The sequence below is a fragment of the Trachurus trachurus genome (assembly GCF_905171665.1).
Source record: "Trachurus trachurus genome assembly, chromosome: 10".
Taxonomy (NCBI): Eukaryota; Metazoa; Chordata; class Actinopteri; order Carangiformes; family Carangidae; genus Trachurus; species Trachurus trachurus.
The window spans coordinates 26,719,176-26,739,859 of record NC_139894.1 but is presented as its reverse complement, the minus strand read 5'-3'; the positions used below and the strand labels follow the sequence as shown (position 1 = coordinate 26,739,859).

The 20,684-nt window shown below is 43.7% G+C and overlaps 2 protein-coding genes across 3 annotated transcripts in view; one reads left to right on the top strand and one right to left on the bottom strand.

Annotated features, from left to right (window-relative positions):
- The first annotated feature begins 78 nt into the window (after positions 1–78).
- Positions 79–1,580, top strand: LOC310992652 (DNA damage-inducible transcript 4-like protein). The gene is made up of 2 exons (XM_083980768.1): positions 79–325; positions 800–1,580. The coding sequence occupies exons 1-2, from the start codon at positions 148–150 to the stop codon at positions 1,243–1,245; spliced, it is 624 nt and encodes a 207-aa protein (XP_083836894.1). The 5' UTR covers positions 79–147; the 3' UTR covers positions 1,246–1,580.
- A 257-nt stretch (positions 1,581–1,837) lies between these two features.
- Positions 1,838–20,684, bottom strand: part of brd8b (bromodomain containing 8b) — a 28,311-nt gene continuing 9,464 nt past the window's right edge. Inside the window, exons 11-19 of one of the 2 annotated variants that reach the window (XM_083980202.1) lie at positions 20,054–20,202; positions 10,693–11,128; positions 10,561–10,598; positions 10,284–10,477; positions 9,790–9,882; positions 8,867–8,935; positions 7,632–7,917; positions 5,107–5,151; positions 1,838–3,398 (exon numbers count right to left, since the gene is read on the bottom strand). In XM_083980202.1, coding sequence (XP_083836328.1) covers positions 3,339–3,398; positions 5,107–5,151; positions 7,632–7,917; positions 8,867–8,935; positions 9,790–9,882; positions 10,284–10,477; positions 10,561–10,598; positions 10,693–11,128; positions 20,054–20,202 — 1,370 coding nt within the window. In that variant the 3' untranslated portion in view covers positions 1,838–3,338. The remainder of the gene's footprint in view (positions 3,399–5,106; positions 5,152–7,631; positions 7,918–8,866; positions 8,936–9,789; positions 9,883–10,283; positions 10,478–10,560; positions 10,599–10,692; positions 11,129–20,053; positions 20,203–20,684) is intronic. The other variant, XM_083980203.1, reaches the window with a different exon arrangement.

Sequence of the window (20,684 nt, the reverse complement as noted above, 5' to 3'; positions counted from 1 at the left end):
GCGCTCAGCTGATGCAACCGGCGGCTGCCCGGTATAAAAGCCGCGGCCGCCGGCTCGAGGCTGCTCGTCTCAGCTGACCTGATACATGGAGGAGACACCGACCGGACGTTTGGAGGAGACACCGGAGCTTTGTGAACAGGAATCGGGATGGTCTATACCACGGCTCTGCTCTTCGGACATGGGGTGCCGGTCCAGTCGGAGGAGGAAGGCGTCGTGGAGATGATCGGACGGTATCTGTCCCAGCTCACCGCCCCGGGCAGAAAGACCGGCTCAGGCCGGCGGGGCAGCGTCGAGAGCTGCGATGAGAGAGAGACAAACTCGCCTTGTAAGTAGTTTTTAAAAAAAAAAGTTAAATGTTGCTTTGTCAGGAAACTACAAAGGGATCTTTATTTAAATTGTTCAGGCAATATTCAGTTCAAACTCTCACAGGTAAAATTTTTATGCGTTCACTGTAGGCTATAGGCTACTTTTCTGGGCAAATTGAATCGTAGGCAATTGGACTTGTATTTGTCTGTAGGCTACCGTAAATTAGCTGATGTGAGTGATGGGAAAGAGTCTGATGCAAGTGACTAAGGTGTTGGATCAGCTGATGACACTGGTGCTCCTCCCAGCTGCTGATCCAGAGTCAGCTCTCTGCTGACATGACAGATGAGCACATGATGAACTGTCAGGTCAGGGGGTCAGCACTATAGCTACCACCAGGCTTCAGGGTAGATGTTCTTGTCAGTGGAGAGTGAGATGTTCAACACACTGAGTTGATGCCACTTGTCCACTCACCACCTCCTGTCTCCTCCCTCAGTCTACAGCCTGGATGCCGGCCTGGAGCACGAGGAGCGCCTCCTCCAGCAGGATGTGACCCGCCAGATGGAGCGCTGTCTGACAGAGGCCAAGGCGTCCACCCTCCACTGCCAGGTGCTGCTGCTGCCCCACCACATGACCACCAAGGTCGGCCAGGACGTGGTCCGCTCCTCGGCCGACGAGCCCTGCGGGCTCCGTGGCGCCTCCATCCAAGTCTACGTGGAGTGTAAAGACGGCCTGAAGTCGGTGGGCAGCGTCCTCCCAGACCCCAGCGTCACCCCCACGTTTGAATTGTCTGTGATCTTCAGGGCGGACCAGGACGGTGGCTGGCCACCGCTCAAGCGCATCTTTGACATCAACAAGGTGCTGAAGCTGAGAGCAGAGTACCGGCTGGTGAAGAGGAAGCTGTACTCCTCCGCCAGTCCGGTCATCCATGACTTCCACTAGGGCCAAGGATGAGCCCTGTTTCACTGTTTACCTCTTTATTAGTCTTTGAATGTTATTAAAAAGCAACATGCACAAAGTGTGATGTGCACTGGATAATGTTGGAGTGTGTGTTCCTGTTGTTGTGTAAGGAAGTGGATTGTTCTGTTCACTGTGTTACGTATGAATGTCTGAGAGCAGGAGGTTAAACTGCTTGTTTTCCTACACTGTGGCCAATGACGGCTGTAATTTGCACAACAGTTGAACGAGTGTAAACATGAAAACGTCCTCCTGGGAATGGGCGGGTCTCGCTCCTGGAGTGTGCCGAGCTTTTTCTACTGTCACTTTTGTTATTTATGAGACTGTAAAATAAAGAAATGTTGTTACACCACTACTTCATAGTCCTGTGTTCGTCTTAGTTAGTGTACCTGCTGCCTAGGGATGATGCAGCTGTTCCCACAGACACACACCAACCAGCATCCAGGAGCCAGCTGCTGCTGGTGCTTCATGACCCAGCAGAAAGCTAATACAGGAAGCTGCAAAAGAAATCCTTTATGTACAAACTGGATTCAACAGATAGTAAACAACCCTGATCTGATTTAGGATTAGATCAAATAATCTTTTTATTTCACAAATGTACAACAGAACACATGATACATGTATCGGCTACCCAAACACAAAACTCTACATGATCCATCACACTGGTACAAAACTTATATTTGTACTCCCAGCTAACACACAGTACACAAACATGTTTCTTATGCCATTTACATCGCACACACTGGCTACATCCTAAGTGACGAGTAGTAGTGGATGCATCAATACTGCTTCTGCAACAACGATCTAAAACACAAACTGTGTTTTAACCCTTTAACTAACTCAACACCTGCATTTCACGTCACTACCAAACACTTCACAAAGCAGATCTTTACTCTTTAGATGCAATTCCTGCCTTCACTGGCAGCTTTTGGGTTTTATACATTTTTAGGAATGTTTTTTTTGTTTGTTTTTTTTAAATCTGAGATGCCCGAGTGTACCTGAACACACCCCAACAAAAATTAAATTGTTTCTATAATAAGACAGCTAATTATTCTCTGTAACTTTTTCATTCCTGTATGTGTTTTTGTTTTAATTCAAATGTTCTTGTACTTGTTTAATATGGAGGCTGCAAAAGGGCAGCCAGCCAAACTTTAAACCTGGAGGAAAGAAAAAAAAGAGGGGGGGGGGTTATCAGAAATGTAAAGTACCAGCAATCTGCCGTTTAAGCGCTAAAATATGTATAAGCCCATTATGCTCCTTTAAGCCCAACAGACTGCAGCATTATAATCCGTTACTAAACAACGAGTTAAGTGATATTCAAGTCAGATTTCAACCTTGTTCCACGAATACAAAAGTAAGAAATTCCAGTGGTTCCAGGTGTGATTAGTGGGTCTCACTGTAACGTTTCAGTGGGGATCAGACTGAATGATGATCCTGGTATATGGTTGTATTCACTTTGAATTTGTGGAGAATGTACATCATGATTTGTTGTGTTGAAATCCTGGTTGTTGTTGCAGCTCTTATGTGTTGCGCACAGTTTGTTGCAAGACATTCAAATCGACTGATCAGTCACCCAACAAGTATTAATGCATCCACGAGCCGACGTGATAAAAAAAACCTGACCCGCCCTTTATCATCTGACCCCAAACAAACGTTTTGCTGGTGAAAATGTTCTTTCTCTCTTTCTCTTCCCACAACATCCTTTGCTTTTCCATCTCGGCCAGAGGAAATGATGAGCAGCCACCTCCGCTCAGAGGGAAAGTGGTGCACCGGCTCGTTGGTCCTGTAGTGAAATCCCACAGCGCTTAACAGCAACCAGTCGTATGAACTGGGGAAGAGGAAGCTCTACGCAGCTCTCTCAGGCAGGCACACACACACACACACACCCTCCTCATCTATGCCAAAGCACGGATGACTGTGTGTATAAACACACACGCACATACACACAGCAGGCACACAGAGACTGCAGTCCTCCTCAGAAAACAACCAAAGTGAGCGGTGAGTGTTCAGCTCTCCCTTCTCCGATACCAAAAGTGGCCGTTTGTCTCTCTGAGTGTCTCGTTTTCCGAGACCCGAGTCTATTTCTTCATTTTGAGGTCAGCCTCCATGGCACTACGCCGACCTCTGGTGCCTCCGTCCTGCAGCAGAGAGACAGAGGAGGGAGACAGGGGGGAAAGGGAAAAAAGAAAATTGAGAGCAGGAGAAAGAATTAGCATAAGAGTGGAAAGGTCAGAGGTCAGAGGTCAGCTGGACAGCGTGAAGGGAGGCCCTGTGGCGGGCCTCCTCACGTGATAGAGCTCCGCACAAAAACACAGCACAGTCCACTTCGGAAGGCTTCCTCCCCAAATGAAGAACATAAAAAAAAATTATGGTGAGAAAGAAAAAGAAAGATTTAAAACGAAAAGAAGGAGAAAAGAAATTAGAACATGCAGAGACACGGACGATCGCACGAAAACAGAAAAACACAGGAAACCGGCATGGGGTCATTAACCGAAGGTCGACGGAAGCTTGGGTGATGAGAGGTTATTGGAGCCTGTGTGTGTGTGTGTTGTGTTGTGTTGAGAGCGCTGTGTCCAAACAGAACTTAAATGTTATGAGGGTGACACAGACAGTGATGTGTGAGGGTGTGTGAGAAACTGTAAGAAAAACAGAGAGAGAGAGGTGGCTTTTAATCCTCCACACACACACACACACATCTGTACAGCTGCATATGGCTGAATACTGACTGTGTGTGTGTGTTTGTGAGACTTTCATGTTATAAAATCTCATTGGCTAGATAACAGCTTTCAGGAAACACAAATATAAAGGGGGAAAAGTCCAGAGTCTGACATATCCAGGAAGTTATTCTGTGTTTGAGCAAAAGAAAATTAAAGACTAATTAAATTTGACCTTTACTAAAAGTCATGGAAATCCAGTGACGTTAAAGTCGTCACAGAGTTGCAGCATGTATGGTAGTTATTTAAGACGAGAGATTTCTGTATTGTATCCGCTTGTCTTACTGGTTTCAAGTGGGTGGAACCAGTTAGGAAAAGGTGATGTCATCCACTCGCATCGACCAATCAGGCTTTAGCAATAGTTGAATCTAAATACTACAACGTCACTGTGACTGTTTGCTAGTGAGCAAAATCTGATCTCACAACACTCACACTGATTCCTGATAACAAATTTAACAATCAATAACTGATACCGTGATTTTATTTACAACCTTTGTATTGATTTCCTGTTCAGTCATAATTTAAATGTTACACAACAATTTAAATAAAAGGAAAATGACTTACTGAAATCATTTACGGTAAGTCTTGATATCTATGGTTTATAATAGTTAAAGGGATATGATATCATTATTTGGAAGTTAATGTTACGTAATATATTTTTTATATCTTAACATCACACAAACAAGTATTTTAGAATGAACCCAAAATTTTATTTTTTCCTTTTGTGTCCGAGACATGTTGAGCCAGATGTAATGTAGCTGTAAAGTACCATGTTTTTAGATCTTAAAGTTTGACTTTTGTACAGAAGAAATTCCAAAAATCAGTTTATATACTAGTCCAAGCGCTTTTTAATTACCTGAATGGCAGCTGTTTATTTTTTCCTGTTACATTATTGATTTAAAACAATAATAGTGTTTTTTAAAATAAAGATTTCAATCCTTTCTACAGTCTTGCTTTGTTTAATGCTGCTGAAATACAACTGAACAGATAGAGAGAGCAAAGAAAAGAGAGGAGAGGAACAGACTGGTGTGTGTCATGTGTATCGTGTATGTGTGTGTGCTTGCGTTGAGACAAGCGTGTGCGGAGCGTGGCCTGGTTCTGGTGAAATCTGAGGGAGAACCTGAATACTTACAAAGAGAGAGAGAAGGAAAGCAGGAGAGGCCATTGGGACACTGTCCTGTAGGAGGACAAACATTGGAGTGAGAAAGAGAGAAAAGACACACATGTGCGTGAGAAGCAAGTTTCATACAAATCTGCGTCAAACACAGGAGCACGCTGGGGGACGGAGGTCCATGTGACCGCTGAACAACACACACACACACACACACACACACACACACACACACACACACACACACACACACCCATTCACACAACACCACAAAGACAGACACACACTCCCATATGCAGACCATAAATAGTGACATCAACGACACGCATCCTCGCGTTCACACCAACAAGTCGTTACCGCAGCTCACAGCCCGGTCAAGTCCCATCATGGCCTGTGTGAAACGCATCGTACCTTTACATTCAGTCTTGGCACCTTTCTGAGCTACACGTTACAAATCATCTAAATTAAAGCAGATATCAGCTTCACGGCCGTTTCGGCTAATGCTGCGTTCAAGGCAGGCTTTTGAAACCGTAAGTTACAGCTTCAAGTCACAACTACGACTTGGTAGCGTTCCAGGTAACCCGTAGCTCGTGTTTTTACCATCCTGTTGTCTGTGAAAGTTCCCTATAACGGCCACTCGTAACTTCCGACCCGTGAACTCGTACCAGATCGAACTGGTATGACTTCACAGGAAGGAAAAACACAAAGTACGAGTTTCTTTGAACGCACCATGAGTTAGCAGCCCCCGCCCTTGTCAGGCATCAATTGGTCCTCGTGCTACGTCACCACATTCACGCGCATCCCTTGGCTGCACACACAGCCCTTCATGCCGTTCTCTCTCCTCATTGGATAACACTTGTATCCCACAAGGAAAATTTTCTCCTCGGGTTACAGCAGAGCAGAGTGACGGAGAGACTCGTGTTTAGGCTGAAATACTTCATGTAAGTGATTGCTGATGGAAAATAGGACTATTTAGGACTTATATTAACAAAAACATTCCACTGATATCTGCTTTAACTTCTAAACTACAGTGGCAGCCTCAAGTCCACTCCAGCTGAGCTCGCTGTGGAGAAACATCCAAACAAAGATTAAAAAAACATTTGATCATTCGAGTGAAAACTCCCCAACATTTGTGAAAGTTAAACACAAAATTGAGCTTGATCTTTCTCTCTGGAGACGACTTCATAAGATTTTATTATACCTCAAAAAAAAAATTGCCATGAAAAGCAGGGACCACGTTAAACGCACACTCCAGTCTCCCACATTCATGCAGTTACACAGTTCACACACACTCACAGCTGCGAGTAAGAAAATTCACTGCGAACATGTATACAGACAGACAGACAGACAAGTGAGTCAGTGACAGGCAGACAGACAGGAGTTAGTGAGGAGAGGTGCAGCCAGCATGCAGCAGCAGCAGCACCAACCAGCTGGGAGAACAAGACCAGCATCATTCACTGAAGCACGTTACAGCAAGCAGAGGAAGTGTTGACCAGATCCATGTGTTTAACAATGGGTCTGTGTGTGTGTGTGTGTGTATGAGTGAGTGTGTGTTGTGGACATTTTGTGTGTGAATATAAGAATATCTCAAATGAATTCCCCTGGACTCAGAGATATAAAAGCAGCTTGAATTCAACAGATGTTACATTTTCAGTGTCTAGCCTGGAATACAGAATAAGGTCATTCATGTTTCCAACTGAGACACAAAGATCTTTGTGACAAAGGCCTGTGGTTGTGTACGGTGCATAACGCCGGCAGCACCGATCACAAACCGTTGCAGACGACCACGCTCAGGGTTTCAGAGCTTCACAGGCATTGACTTTGGATTTATGGAAATAATACTGTACCAGAGACACATGGATGACTTTGGTATTTATAAGTGTACACGAAACACCAAAAAGAGCGGTAATGTTTTTTCTCTGAAGGTAAATTCTGTACAAAACAGAGGGTGAAGGTGTTATTCAAATGATCTGCACACATTATTACACATTTGCTTGTCTTGAGAGGAAATGCATATGCTTTAATAATCAGTAAAGAGGAGACTGAATGGCCTCCTATCAGGAATATACAGTTCTTATGACCAGACAGACTTTACCAGTCTTTAAGCAATAAAACACCCTAATCTGTTTAGATTAGAGGCCTAAGGACCTAAACCCTGCCCATCATGGTTGATCACGGATGTGTTAGAGCAGGAGTAGACTGCTGTAGAGTGCAAATCAATACAAGTGCTGGTTCCCAAGGTCAGTGTAGACGGCTGGATAATGAAGAAGAGGAGTGGGTTGCCAACTTTCCCTGGACATGTTTCTCATGTCTCCGTTCCTAACTCAGGGAAACTGAGACTGCAACGTTAAAAACAAACAAAGACTCGATGATTTTGCTACAGCGCCTCCACACGCTGGTTCAAATACACTGTTGATATTTTGATATTTTCACACTGAACGCATGCCACAGTTGAGCTTCAGGACTCTTTTTCTATTTCTTTATCAGGTTGACACCCGTTTGACACCTGGAGAAACGTTCACTCCCTCCCAACAGGTCCAACCCACCTTCTCAGCCGGCTCTCCTGGTTTACGGTTTCCCTCCCTCCCGCGGAGGCTCTTGGCGGAGATGGCGCTCTCTGACGTTTGCATGATGAGCTGCGTGGCGAGGAACTGCTGCACGTGCTCCAGGACGTCGCGCTGCATCTCCAGCGCCATGTGGTACACGTCGTGGTCCGACGAGTTGTACATGACGGCGTTCTGAAACATCAGCATGATGTCTCGCTGGAACTCGGCCGTGGTGCGGATCACACCGGACTCGATGTTCTTCTTTATAGCCGAAAGGTCCATGGGTCTGAAACGGAACGGGCGGTGGAGTCACGGAGCAGAGGGAGGCGTTTTATTAAAGGTTGTGTTTGTGTTGGTTTTTTTTTATTGGTTTATTTGGGTGGGACAATGCACATTAATGGACATATAAAAACATGTAAATGTGCCTGATTGTAGCAGCTAGTGCTAGTTTCCATCCGGTTTTCCTTTTCCCTCACTTTTGCCTTATATGAATTGAAAATTTTATTGGTAATTATGATTAATTTGATAGTGTTTTATTATTTCTGACTCTCTGGTTGCCAATAATAAAAAAAAAAGAAAAGAAATAAAAAAGTTTGTGTCTACTATGAACAGTCAACTGTATTATCTGCTGTTTAAAGGTGTACAGAAAAGAAAATTGAATTTGAGCCCACTCTGGGTCATAAAATTAGTGTAATAACTCATCTATCAGACGATGTATGCCAAACTTTGTGCAAAATTCTATTTTTGAGTAAATCCGGGATGAAAGTGTGTATTTTTTTTTCGCATTGGATAATGCAGGCGCACGGATTATACGTCAGCCTGCACACAATTCACCAGCCACTGATATTGGGCCCGTAATCCGTCATTCAAACGTCTGAGACACACACACACACACGGAGCTCGGGCTCGCCCCAAGCTTTGAATATCCCGCCCGCTCGATAACGACCAATCAAATTTGTTTTCCTCACTCGGGTAAACTCGTCTTGCAGCTTGTGACAACTCGGCGCGACAAACAGGACAAACGGCCATTTCTGTACACCTTTAAGAGAATTGCATTAGTATTAACTACAAAGATGAATTTTGTAGAGGGTCGACTGTAACACACGTACGTTAGGTTCTCAAAAACATTAACACACAGGCTTCTAGGAATAAAAACGTATGAATTTCTTTGAACCAGTGTAACAGCCTGTAAGTTTTGAAAAAACAAGTCAGTGTATGTGTGTGTGAGGTCTGACCTGTGAACGATGCTGTGGTAACCGGGGGCAATGTCATCTGACACAGGCTGCAGGAAGACACTGGCATACCTGGGAGACACAGGGGGAAAAAGCAACAACAGTAAATTTCCCTCCAGTGCAGCAGCAGTGAGATCCTCTACTGCAGACTGTTTCCTGTGACTACAATCTTTATTTCTCCAAAGAGGTGATAAATCAGTTTCACTGTGCACACAGGGTCTTTGAGGAGAAAAAGTGGAAATTGCCATCTAATCTTTAAAACACTGCAACGTCAGCCGACGGAAAAGGCACAAAAATGTTAAATAAAGAACTTGCAGACTAAGGGGTTTTGTACAGAATTAGCTCTGATGAGGGTGCTTCTCATTTCTGAACTTGTTTCTTGGCTGCTATTGGCTACTAGCCAAGACTGTGGTGAGCATGACTCTTCTGCCCTTTTCTGTTTCACCCACAAGAAAAACGCTTTGGTGATGAGCAGATCAAGGTCGTGTTAGCTGTGTCGTTTGGGTTTTAATCACTTTAAGAGGGAGTTCACATTCTACATCGCATTACATAGAAATTACATGAGATATTGATTCTTTTGACATCCAACTGTATATAGATGTATTCATAGATAACAAATACTAAGTGCTATCATGTTGAAAGATAAAATATAGCTCAATGGACTCAACAATAGACACTTGAGCGTCTTGTTAAAGCCGTATATAAGGAGTAGGTTGTGCTTCTTGGATACAGCTCTACATTTGTTACGATGGTATTATGCTGAATGAACAGACCGTATATAGCTCATTAATATTGGTTCAGATGTATATCAATATTCCTGAATAACTATTGGCCTTTTCTGTCAAACTCCCACTGAAACTGACTGAGAGGTGCTGCTCAAGTGTTGAGACAAAGACTGGTTGATTGTTAAGGCCAAGAGGCTCCACCTGTGGTTGGCTGCTGCTCTCCACACCAGCATGATGGCTTTCTTCCAGATCTTCTGCGCCTGCACGGCCTCCTGGTCCTCGCCACATGTCGACCTGATACACAAAGACAGAGCAGGACAGAGGCAGCGGAGAGGACGTGAGTGGGACATGAAGAGAGGATTGTTAGGTCGACGGTGGATGGAAATTGAAAGCAGAAGAGAAACCCCAAGTGGCAGAGAGACAAACGCACATGTTAGAATTTGGGATGTCAGCAGTCACAGACTGCTTCGCTCAGAGAAATGGAGTCTAATGTGATTCAGAGGTCATGACATAAATATTCATGACAAATGCCAGCTGAGCTTTATCTAGTTTTAACACAGCAGTTCACTTTGAATGCAGTGAGGGGGGGGGGGTTATCTCAGGCCATTGCGCTGAAGTAACCGGTACTCAGCAAATAATAAAATGGGGATTATCACAATTATCACATCACTCCTGCAGCCGGGAATGACACCTACAGCTGGGACGAAGAGGCCGGGCTGCTGGCCAGCGAATCAGCCGTGTAGCGCTGAGAGGGTGGGCCGTACCCGTCCTCACTCTCGCTGGCGGCCCGCTCCACCTCTGACAGATAGGGCCCCTCGCCACACTCCTCCTTCAGCTCCATTCCTTCTTCAGGGTCACCCTCGCTGCCCGCCTCCTCCTCCTTCACCTCCTGGGGACAAAATAAACACAAAAAAAGTCAAACAAGTGCAATTTAAAGATGTTTGTATGTCCAAGTCTGCAAACGTGTGTTACCTTGGACTCTTTTCCAGACACAGAGCTGTCCTCAGAGTCTGTGGGTCAAAATGAAATGAAAGAAGATTAAAAACATAAATATAAAAGCATCGTTTGTGTGTCTGTGTGTGTGTGTGTACACACAACACTCACCTAGGCACGGTGGGTTGGGCTCAGGCTGGCTCCACTCCTCTGCTTCACTCTTCACCGTAGCTTCAGTCGCCTCCTTTCCGGCGCCGTCCTCTGTAACCTCAATCCCTGTGGCGCCGTCGTCCGAGGTGACGGAAGAAGTGACGTCGCTTCCTGTCACCTCAGGTCCTTCGCACTTTCCCTTGATGGCCTCCTCTCTTTTAGTCTCTGGTTGGTTCTGGGTCTCTGTGCTCACGGGAGTCGGTGCCGACATCGTGGCCACGTCCTGAGGCTCCTGTGTGGGGTTGGGTTCTTGGACCGCGGGCGCAGGATCTGACGTCTTGAGCTCCTGCGTCTCCCAGGGGCCGGGGAGAGTGTGTCCCTCTGAAACAGCCTCTTCACACAGAGAAAGTGCCGCCTCCACCGCTGCGGCATCCAGAGCCTCCACAGAGTCATCGACCTGGGCAGAACGTTTGATGTTTAAACAACTAATATAAACGTCAGCCGACGGAAAAGGCACAAAAATGTTAAATAAAGAACTTGCAGACTAAGGGGTTTTGTACAGAATTAGCTCTGATGAGGGTGCTTCTCATTTCTGAACTTGTTTCTTCTCTTCCCTACAGTCTCAGGAGTAGGTTTGTTACCTTTAATTGTCGGTGCAAGCTATTTTTAGAACGGCGGAGCAGAGCCGTGAGCTGCTCAGAGCTACGCTACGGAGGCTCATGGAATTTCTTGATTTCCCTCATCAAACTCATCAAATACACAATCCAACAACTCCAAAACGCTCTGGTGGACAAGTTGTGACCTGCACATTCACCACGCTATGAGATAATAACAGAACGTTACTTTCGAGGTAAATTCATGCAGAACCGCTGATGCGCGTTCCACTATTTTTAAGACTATTTTAAAAAGGGATAGTTCAACCATAGTTGATGCGTGTTCCTGTCGAGGGCAACTGTAACGTTCCATTATTATCTCATAGCGTGGTGAATGTGCAGGTCACAACTTGTCCACAAGAGCATTTTGGAGTTGTTGGATTGTGTATTTGATGAATTTGATGAGAGAAACCAAGAAATCCCATTAGCCTTCGAGCGTAGCTCTGAGCAGCTTGTGGCTCTGCTCCGTCGTTCTAAAAATAGCTTGCACCGACAATTGATAGCTTTCACTGACGTCACGTCCCAGGGCCCTGGCGGTCAAAAAGCAACATTCCAAAGTGGCCCCGCAATGGACTTTCTATGGACAAACAACTAGTCCGGGAGCCGTGGGGTTGAACCTTGTTTCGTCTGATAAAGTTTTTTTCTCTGCTGTTTCTTGTAGCTGGGGGGTTCCTCTTCAAAATCCAAGAGGGTGCCCGGTGATATACCTTGAGCATTTTTAAATATTAACCCTTTGATGCCCAAAGCGCCAAAATCCCAGTATAAATACTGTAAGCCCCGATTTAGTTACTACAAATAGTCATGATTGTATGATATTTGGCAGGGAGTATCATGAAACATAGGGGAAAGTAAAAAAATACGTTTCTGGGACCTGCTGCCATGCTATTAAAAAAAAATCACCCACAATTTCTCCAGAAAGACACAAAAATGAGTGTCCGTACGACAAATTCTTGTCAAAAATGACATTTTTCTCAAACATCACTGCTTCACATAGAAAACTTCCCAAGTTTGTAAGCTTCAATTTGTGCCCAGGATGACCTTTCTGTCTCAAAAGTTGCACTTGCTATGGCTGGAAATTGTCACTATACCCCAGATCAAACAAAACGGAATGTTTGGTCTGATGGTCATTCCAAGTGTCACTTTCCAATGGTTAATGAAGAAATCTGAATGTCAAAAGGTCAACAGAGATTGAGGGTATGTATTAGACTAGGTTTTTATTTTGACTCTGATTTATTGTTATTATTATTATTATTATTATTATTATTATTATTATTATTATTATTCATGTATTTAATTATTTAGATTTGATTCTGCAAAGGCAATGCCTACAGATACACCACATTTTTAGATTTACATGTTACCAAGTCCGTAATATTAACCATTTTATCAGTGACAGGGTGATTCAATTGTTTAATATTTTTGGTGAATTGACAGTTTATGCAGGTACCACATCTAAAATGACAAGTCTGCTGTTTGTGACGTTAGGCTGGTATGCTTTGACTATTCTGTCCTTTATATTTCTTCCTCTTTTAAAAGTGACCATGGGTGCGTCAGAAAAGTGCTTTTTAAAGATGAGTCATTTTGGAGGATATGCCAATGTTTTAAAATTACACTTTTAATATTTTTTGTTTTGGGTGTGAATGTAGTGCAGAATACACGGCTCGGCTCAGATTTTGTTGATTTATTTGTTTGTAGGTATGCATCTCTGCCTTTTAGGTCTACCTTTGTTTCTGCATTTACTAGCCAATCTTCTGGATAATTCCTCTCTCTAAATTTAGTGAGCATCTCATCTTTACTTTTTTTATAATGTTCTGGGACAGCACAAATTCGTTTTAGTCTGACAAGTTGACTAAATGGCGGACTTCTTTTTGAGAGGAATTGGATGAAAACTTGCAGCATGAAGAAGTGTGTTGCGATCTGTAGGTTTTTTGTAGAGAGAGGAAGAGAGGACATTGTCTTTTTTAGTCACATTAATATCAAGGAAGCTGATTTCTTCAAGGCTATAATTAAGGGTGAATTTTTTAAACCTGCAAAACTGTCATTCAAAAACTGTAAAAACTCTAGGAGGGTAGATATAGGCACTTTCCATGCACCTTGTGGGTTGGTGAAGTTGCGCCAGAGACCACTCTGTACTTCAATAACTCTCTTTTGCTCAGGCATCTGTGTGGCATTTAATACCAACAACAATTACGCTCTCTTGAGCTTCCCACATGGAAGCATGCACACAACATTGTGCATGTGTGGCAGGACAGTAGCCAGGGCGCATGACCGTCAACTGTCACATCTCTCCTCCTCTTTTCACAAGCACGTCCTTGTGCTCCACGCAGGCTGCCACCCATTAGGAATCCATGGACCCACCACTGGTGCTACATGGATCCTGCCAACAACGCTAGAATGTGGCAGGATGAAGGAGGGCCCGGGCGGGGTTTGAACCCCAGTCTCCCGGGTAAGAGTCATGTGCGATGACCATATCCCTTTGGGCGAATGGTCAGCACGCATGACTCTTACCTGGGAGACTGGGGTTCAAACCCCGCCCGGGACCTCCTTCATCCTGCCACACATGGCAAACCATGCACTTTACCGCTGCACTTCTTGGAGTTGCATGGGGTTTTACTCTTGCAGCCACACCTGATCATCTCTAGAATGTAGTCTGGGACAAGTTTGGCATCTTCTGTTATCTTCTGGTAGATGGGCTGGGATCAGTGACCTGTTGCATGAATCTTTTTTATCCAAATTCCTCTGGGTTCAGTGCTGGTGACATGCAGGTTTATATTGAGATTTCTGATCACAATGCTACGTATCTCCCGATCCGTTACCTCTGGTCCTACATCGATCCCGCCCCCTTAATTCATGCCTTGTTCCTCAGTTCTGTCATGAATTTGCTGCCTCAACTGCTGGCCCTCAGCACGAAAGGAGATCTGATTTCAATATTGAGGATTTCGTCCATGTTTTTAACAGTTCTTGTACCAGGATCTTAGACACCATAGCACCTGTCAGTGTTAAAAGATCAAAATCCTCCCATTTACCATGGCTAAATGAGGACCTTAGGATTCTGAAAAGGCAGTGTAGAAGATCTGAAAGAAGGTGGAAGAAAGACAAACTCAGTGTTTCCCTGGCATCCCTAAGATAGCTGATGCTCCTTTATCAACACAGAGTCAATGAAGCCAGAACCAATTACTTCTTCAATCCCACTGCCAGACAAGGACACAACCCCAGGACTCTTTTTAAAACTATGAATTCTCTAACCCAGCCTCCTCCTAGTGAGCCTTGTGACTCCTCCTCCGAGAGATACGAAGAATTCTTAATGTATTTTACCAACAAAACAGTAAAGATCTGGCAGCACCTCGGAAATGTAGCCATGGAAACTGAGGCTGATGTTGGCCCTTTTCCACGCCCAACTCTTACCCACTTTGGTGAAGTTTCTCTGTTCAGATGCAGTTGAGATCAACCACCTGCTCCCTAGACTGTATCCCTGCATCAGTTGGTCCTGATATTTTAACTTATTATAAATTTCTCACTATCCACTGGTATGTTTCCATCTCCCTTTGAACATGCCACTGTTCACCCTGCTCACCAGGTGACCCTGGTGCTCTGGAAAATTTTAGACCCATTTCTAAGTTGCCAAAGATTTAAGAGAAAATTATTTTTATACAACTAAATTCTTTTATAAACCAGAATGATATGTTCGAGAAATTTCAATCCGGTTACCATGCCCATCATAGCACGGAGGCTGCTCTGGTCCAAGTCACAAATGACCTTATGCTTGCAGTTGATTCTGGAAGGTACTCCATCCTAATCCTCCTTGACCTAAGCTCAGCTTTTGACACAGTTGACCATAATGTGCTTTTAACCAATTTGAAAAATGTAGTTGGTGTCAGCGATGTGGCTCTGGACTGGTTCACTACTTTTATTTATTTGGGAGGGACAATGCATGCTAATGAACATTTCTTCACTAGGAATAAGATATAAGCAAGCCAGAGTGTAGCCAAAGGCTAATTTCCATCCGTTGTCCCCAAGAACATTAACAGGTAGCTCCTTCTCCAGACTTGGCGAGGCCTCCTCTTCTCACTCTCCCCTCCTCTGCAGGATCCCCCAAGGGTCAATTCTTGGTCCCCTTTTATTCACTATTTATATGCTCCCCCTCTGACAAATTATCTGCAAGTTACACAACATTAATTTCCATTGTTACGCAGATGACACACAGCTCTAAGTCCCATTAAGTCCCGGATCTTCCAATGTCCTGTGGTAGTCATGTGTGCTGACCATTCGACCAAAGGGACATCCCTGTAGCCAAGTAGCCAGGGCACATGATCAATTGGAGGCATAGTGACAGGACCGTCAATTGTCACAGTCCCATGCATCCCAAAATCCCGTCTTATCTCAAAGGGTGACCGGGCATTTGCAGTCCGTGCTCGCCAACTTTGGAACTCTCTCCCCTTGGATCTCAGGCAGGCAACCTCAGTATCTTCTTTTAAATCCCTTCTTAAAACTCACTTTTATCGATTGGCCTTCCCTTTTCCTACTGTAACTTTATTGTATAGTATTTGCTGCTAATTTTATTGTACTCGTTTTTAAATTGTTATTTATCTATTTGTTTACTATTGTTGTAAATATGAAGCACTTTGTAATTTTAATTCCGATAAGTGCTATAGACAATTATATTATTAATATTATTACTTCACCACCACAACATTGCCTGAAAGTGGGGCCTCTTAACATACTCAAGAAGGCCTCTTTTGCTGGTGGGAGAGCAGCTAGGTTTGGAGCAGACATATGTCCTTTTCCATTCTTTTTCCCCCTGACAAATAGCCTTGTGTGTGACCACGCTGTGTGTGTCCATGCTCTCCTTTATGCCATAACAGGCAGAGATGAAGGCAATGGCTTAGTCGAGGACTTGCTGGAATGGTGCATCTATGTTACCAATGGCTGATAGCTCGTACCCAGCTTTTAGGACATCACTGGCATTCCCCTTGGAGACTTAATGCAAATAAAAAAAAATCGAAATCTTAATGCGAATTTGTAAAGCAGAGTCCACACTGAAGAAGTCACTCCAGGTTAAAGTCTCCAAGAGGAATGCTGGTGATGCAGATGTCACTGTCATTGATGGATCAGCACTTCTTTGGACCAAATAAACCTGCCACCAGCACTGAACCCAGAGGAATTTGGATAAAAAAAGATTCATGCAACAGGCCACTGATCCCAACCCATCTACCAGAAGATGCCAAACTTGTCCCAGACTACATTCTAGAGGTGATCAGGTGTGGCTGCAAGAGCAAAACCCCATGCATATGCATGGAAAGGTTTCCATGTGGGATGCTCAAGAGAGCGTTATTGTTGTTGGTAATAAACGCCATGCAGATGCTTGAGCAAAAGAGAGTTATTTGCATTGTCTTTGCAGAATCAAATCAAAATTAATTAAATACATGAATAATAATAATAATAATAATAATAATAATAATAATAATAATAATAATAATAATAATAATAATAATAATAATAATAATAATAATATAAATCAGACTCAAAATAAAAACCTCAATCTCTGTTGACCTTTTGACATTCAGATTTCTTCATTAACCATTGGAAAGTGACACTTGGAATGACCATCAGACCAAACATTCCGTTTTGTTTGATCTGGGGTATAGTGACAATTTCCAGCCATAGCAAGTGCAACTTTTGAGACAGAAAGGTCATCCTGGGCACAAATTGAAGCTTACAAACTTGGGATACATTAGTGCCTGTAGTTAAAAACAAAGCAGGCAAAATAAACAGTTTGGAGAACTACAGGCCAATTGCATTGGCTAGCATATTATCAAAAATTGTGGAGAAAATCCTCCTCAATAGGCTGGAAGAGTACATAATCACAAGTGACAACCAGTTTGGTTTTAAACAGAAACATGGTACTGACATGTGCATTTTTGCTTTGAAAGAAATTTTAGACAAATATAATAGACAGAACTCAACAATATTTATGTGTTTTATAGATGCCTCCAAGGCCTTTGACCGCATTAATCATGATAAATTGTTTAATAAATTGCGTGTTAGAGGGGTCCCAACATGGATTTTAAGAATTCTTGTCTACTGGTATGCTCAACAGACTTTTCAGATAAAATGGGGAAATTCTGTGTCAGAACCTTTCCGAGTTAGTAATGGGGTGAGACAGGGTGGTATACTGTCCCCGTTCCTTTTCAATGTATATATGGATGACTTGTCACAGCAACTGAATGTATGTAATACAGGGTGTATGGTTGGCTCTATGTTAATTAATCATCTTATGTATGCTGACGATTTAGTAATTTTTTGCCCATATAGTGCTGGCTTACAACAGTTATTGAAAATATGTTCACAATACGGCCTCGACTTTGACATCAAATACAATGCAACTAAGAGCAATATTATGATTGTCAGAGGTAAAGGTGATAGGAAATTAGTTTTCCCTGAATTCTTTTTATCTGGTTCTGTTCTTAAAGAATGTAATGAAGTGAAATATCTTGGTCATCATATTGTAAATGATATGTCTGATGATAGAGACATAAACAGACAGTGTCGGAGGCTTTACTTGCAGGCCAACATGCTTGCACGGAAGTTCAGTATGTGTACTAGTAATGTCAAGGTAGCGTTATTTAGAGCATACTGTACTCCTCTGTATACTGCACACTTGTGGAGCGTTTACAGTAAAAAAAAAACATGCAGAGACTAAATGTGGCCTACAACGATGGCATGAGGATGCTTTTAAAGCTTCCTCGGTGGTGCAGTGCCAGTGAGATGTTTGTTAATGTTGGAGTGCCAAACTGCTCTGCTGTAATACGCAATCTTATGTATAAATTTATGTGCAGGCTATTAGCCTCTAGAAATGATATCATTTTGTTTCTGTGTGATGGTGAGAAGAGCTCATTAAGGTTCTCCTCAAGACTGTGGAGCCACTGGCCTTTTACATTAACTGTTGCCATGTTTTTATTGTCTGTCTTTTATGTATTTTTAGTCCCTATGGACCTCTGATTGTGTCCTTAATAAAGTCTTATTATTATTATTATTATTATTATTATTATTATTATTATTATTATTATTATTATTATTATTATTATTATATACATGTGAAGCAGTGATGTTTGAGATAAAGTGGTAGAAAAATGTCATTTTTGACAAGAATTTGTCGTACGGACACTCATTTTTGTGTCTTTCTGGAGAAATTGTGGGTGATTTTTTTAAATAGCATGGCAGCAGGTCCCAGAAACTTATTTTTTTACTTTCCCCTATGTTTCATGATACTCCCTGCCAAATATCATACACTCATGACTATTTGTAGTAACTAAATTGGGGCTTACAGTATTTATACTGGGATTTTGGCGCTTTGGGCATCAAAGGGTTAATATTTAAAAATGCTCAAGGGATATCACCGGGCACCCTCTTGGATTTTGAAGAGGAACCCCCCAGCTACAAGAAACAGCAGAGAAAAAAACTTTATCAGACGAAACAAGGTTCATCAAAAAATCAGGCTTTGGCTCCCGGACTAAACCGAGTAATGACTTAAATCATCTGTCAGCGGCCGAGAAAGAAAGATATAAAAACAACTTTGAAGTTTTGGGCACTTGTGACCCATATTCAACACCAGCTGCTGTATACGAGCTGTTTAAAATGACCAGTTCCCTGCCGAAGCTCCAGTTGGACGATGTTTACATTTACCTGGTGGAGAATCCATCATCCTCCACCGCTTGCAACCAATACCTCCGGTATTATGGCTTAACTGGTTTCTGATTAAAAGCCCCATTTTGTAGTTTTTTTTTATCTTAAAATAATGTTTCTGAACTCATTGAAGTGGTAGAAATGTACCTGTAACTTTCCTGTACGGGAACACCGTCCTGGTACCGCAGCTCCGCTGAGCTCCACAGTCTGAGCTCCAGCCCACTGAGCCCAGGCTCCCTGCTCCTCTCACCCACAAACCAGAGCCCTTAGCTGGGCTGCACGGTGACCAGCTGCCCCCTCTTTACCCCCCGGAGCTTTGCTACGCACCGCTACCGACGGCAACGATGACGGCGGTCCGACAGCAGCGGGACCGGCGGCGGCGGCGATGGTAACCCGGCGGGACCGCCCGCCACCGGACACCGGCAACAGTACCGCCCGCGGCGGCAGCGACACGGTAACGAGGGTCGGGACCGACCGCGGCGCGGCGAGGACGATGACCGGTGTTGTTTAGCGTATTTTCAGAGTGTTTTCCATTAGTTCGTAACTTTAACATGACAGGCTTTGTCATAGTGTGCAGTGTTGTGCAGACTAGTGAGAGTAGTGTGGCGCTGACTGTCCGTAGATTGGCGGAACAGGTTCACTCACAGACGCATATTGGCTGCAGTAACATGTGAACTGCGGCTTGATTTGTGAATTTGTGACAAATCTGCGGACGGAAGTGCAGCACAGCTGTTGTTCGGTTCGGTAACCAGTTAAATCAGACACCAGTTGGGCCATAACACCGGTATTTTTGAAGCAGCAGGGAGCAGTGTGTGTTTTTCTGCCTTGTCCTAATCCGCGGACAGCGGGGAAGTGGATTGTTTTGACCGCCAGGGGGGCGTTCCATACGGGCCGTGACGTCACATGAAAGCTATCAATTAAAGGTACTGCTATGACTATAGGGATTATGGCAATGGGCCAATTTGTCAAAATGTTGAACTATTCCTTTAACAGGACACAAAAAATTGTGATTTTTTTTTTACATTCTGACACAGCAGCAAATGTACCTTCTCCTCGATGATGGCGATGATGTCTCCCACTGTCTCCAGGTCCAGTTCGTCTCCCATATAAGACACCGCTACGAGGTCCTCTTCTACTAACCCTGTCTCCTCACTGAGCTCGGCTTTTACTGCGGCTTCAGCTTCTGCTTCACCCTCTGCAAACACACACAGAGGAGTAGATATATACACCAACGCACGATACAAACCTCATAGCAATTTAAGTTTTAAGTGACATAATGGAAACTGATCTGGAGATGTTGTTGAGACAGTGTCACAATGATGGCCAGTTGTGTCTGTCCTTGTTTTTTAAGCATGTTTTGACTGTGTGATGTGTATTTGACTACACTGTGTAGTCAGGATGTACTGCGTGTTTTAAAATCTTCAAATATACAGTGTGTCCCATGGCAGCAGCCAAATGTCAAACAAAGCAAGTGCATCATGTTCTACCCACTGAGCAATAAAAGGCGCTGTATTGCTTTCCCAGGATTTATTCTTTGTGGAACTAAAGCCAGGAACACACCGCCACGACACGTCCCGACGCGCCCCGACGCCGATGGCTTTGGCCGACGAGTGAAACACACCGCCCCGACTGCCGACCAGAGCTACTGAGTGGCGAGGACTCCCCCATAGAAATACA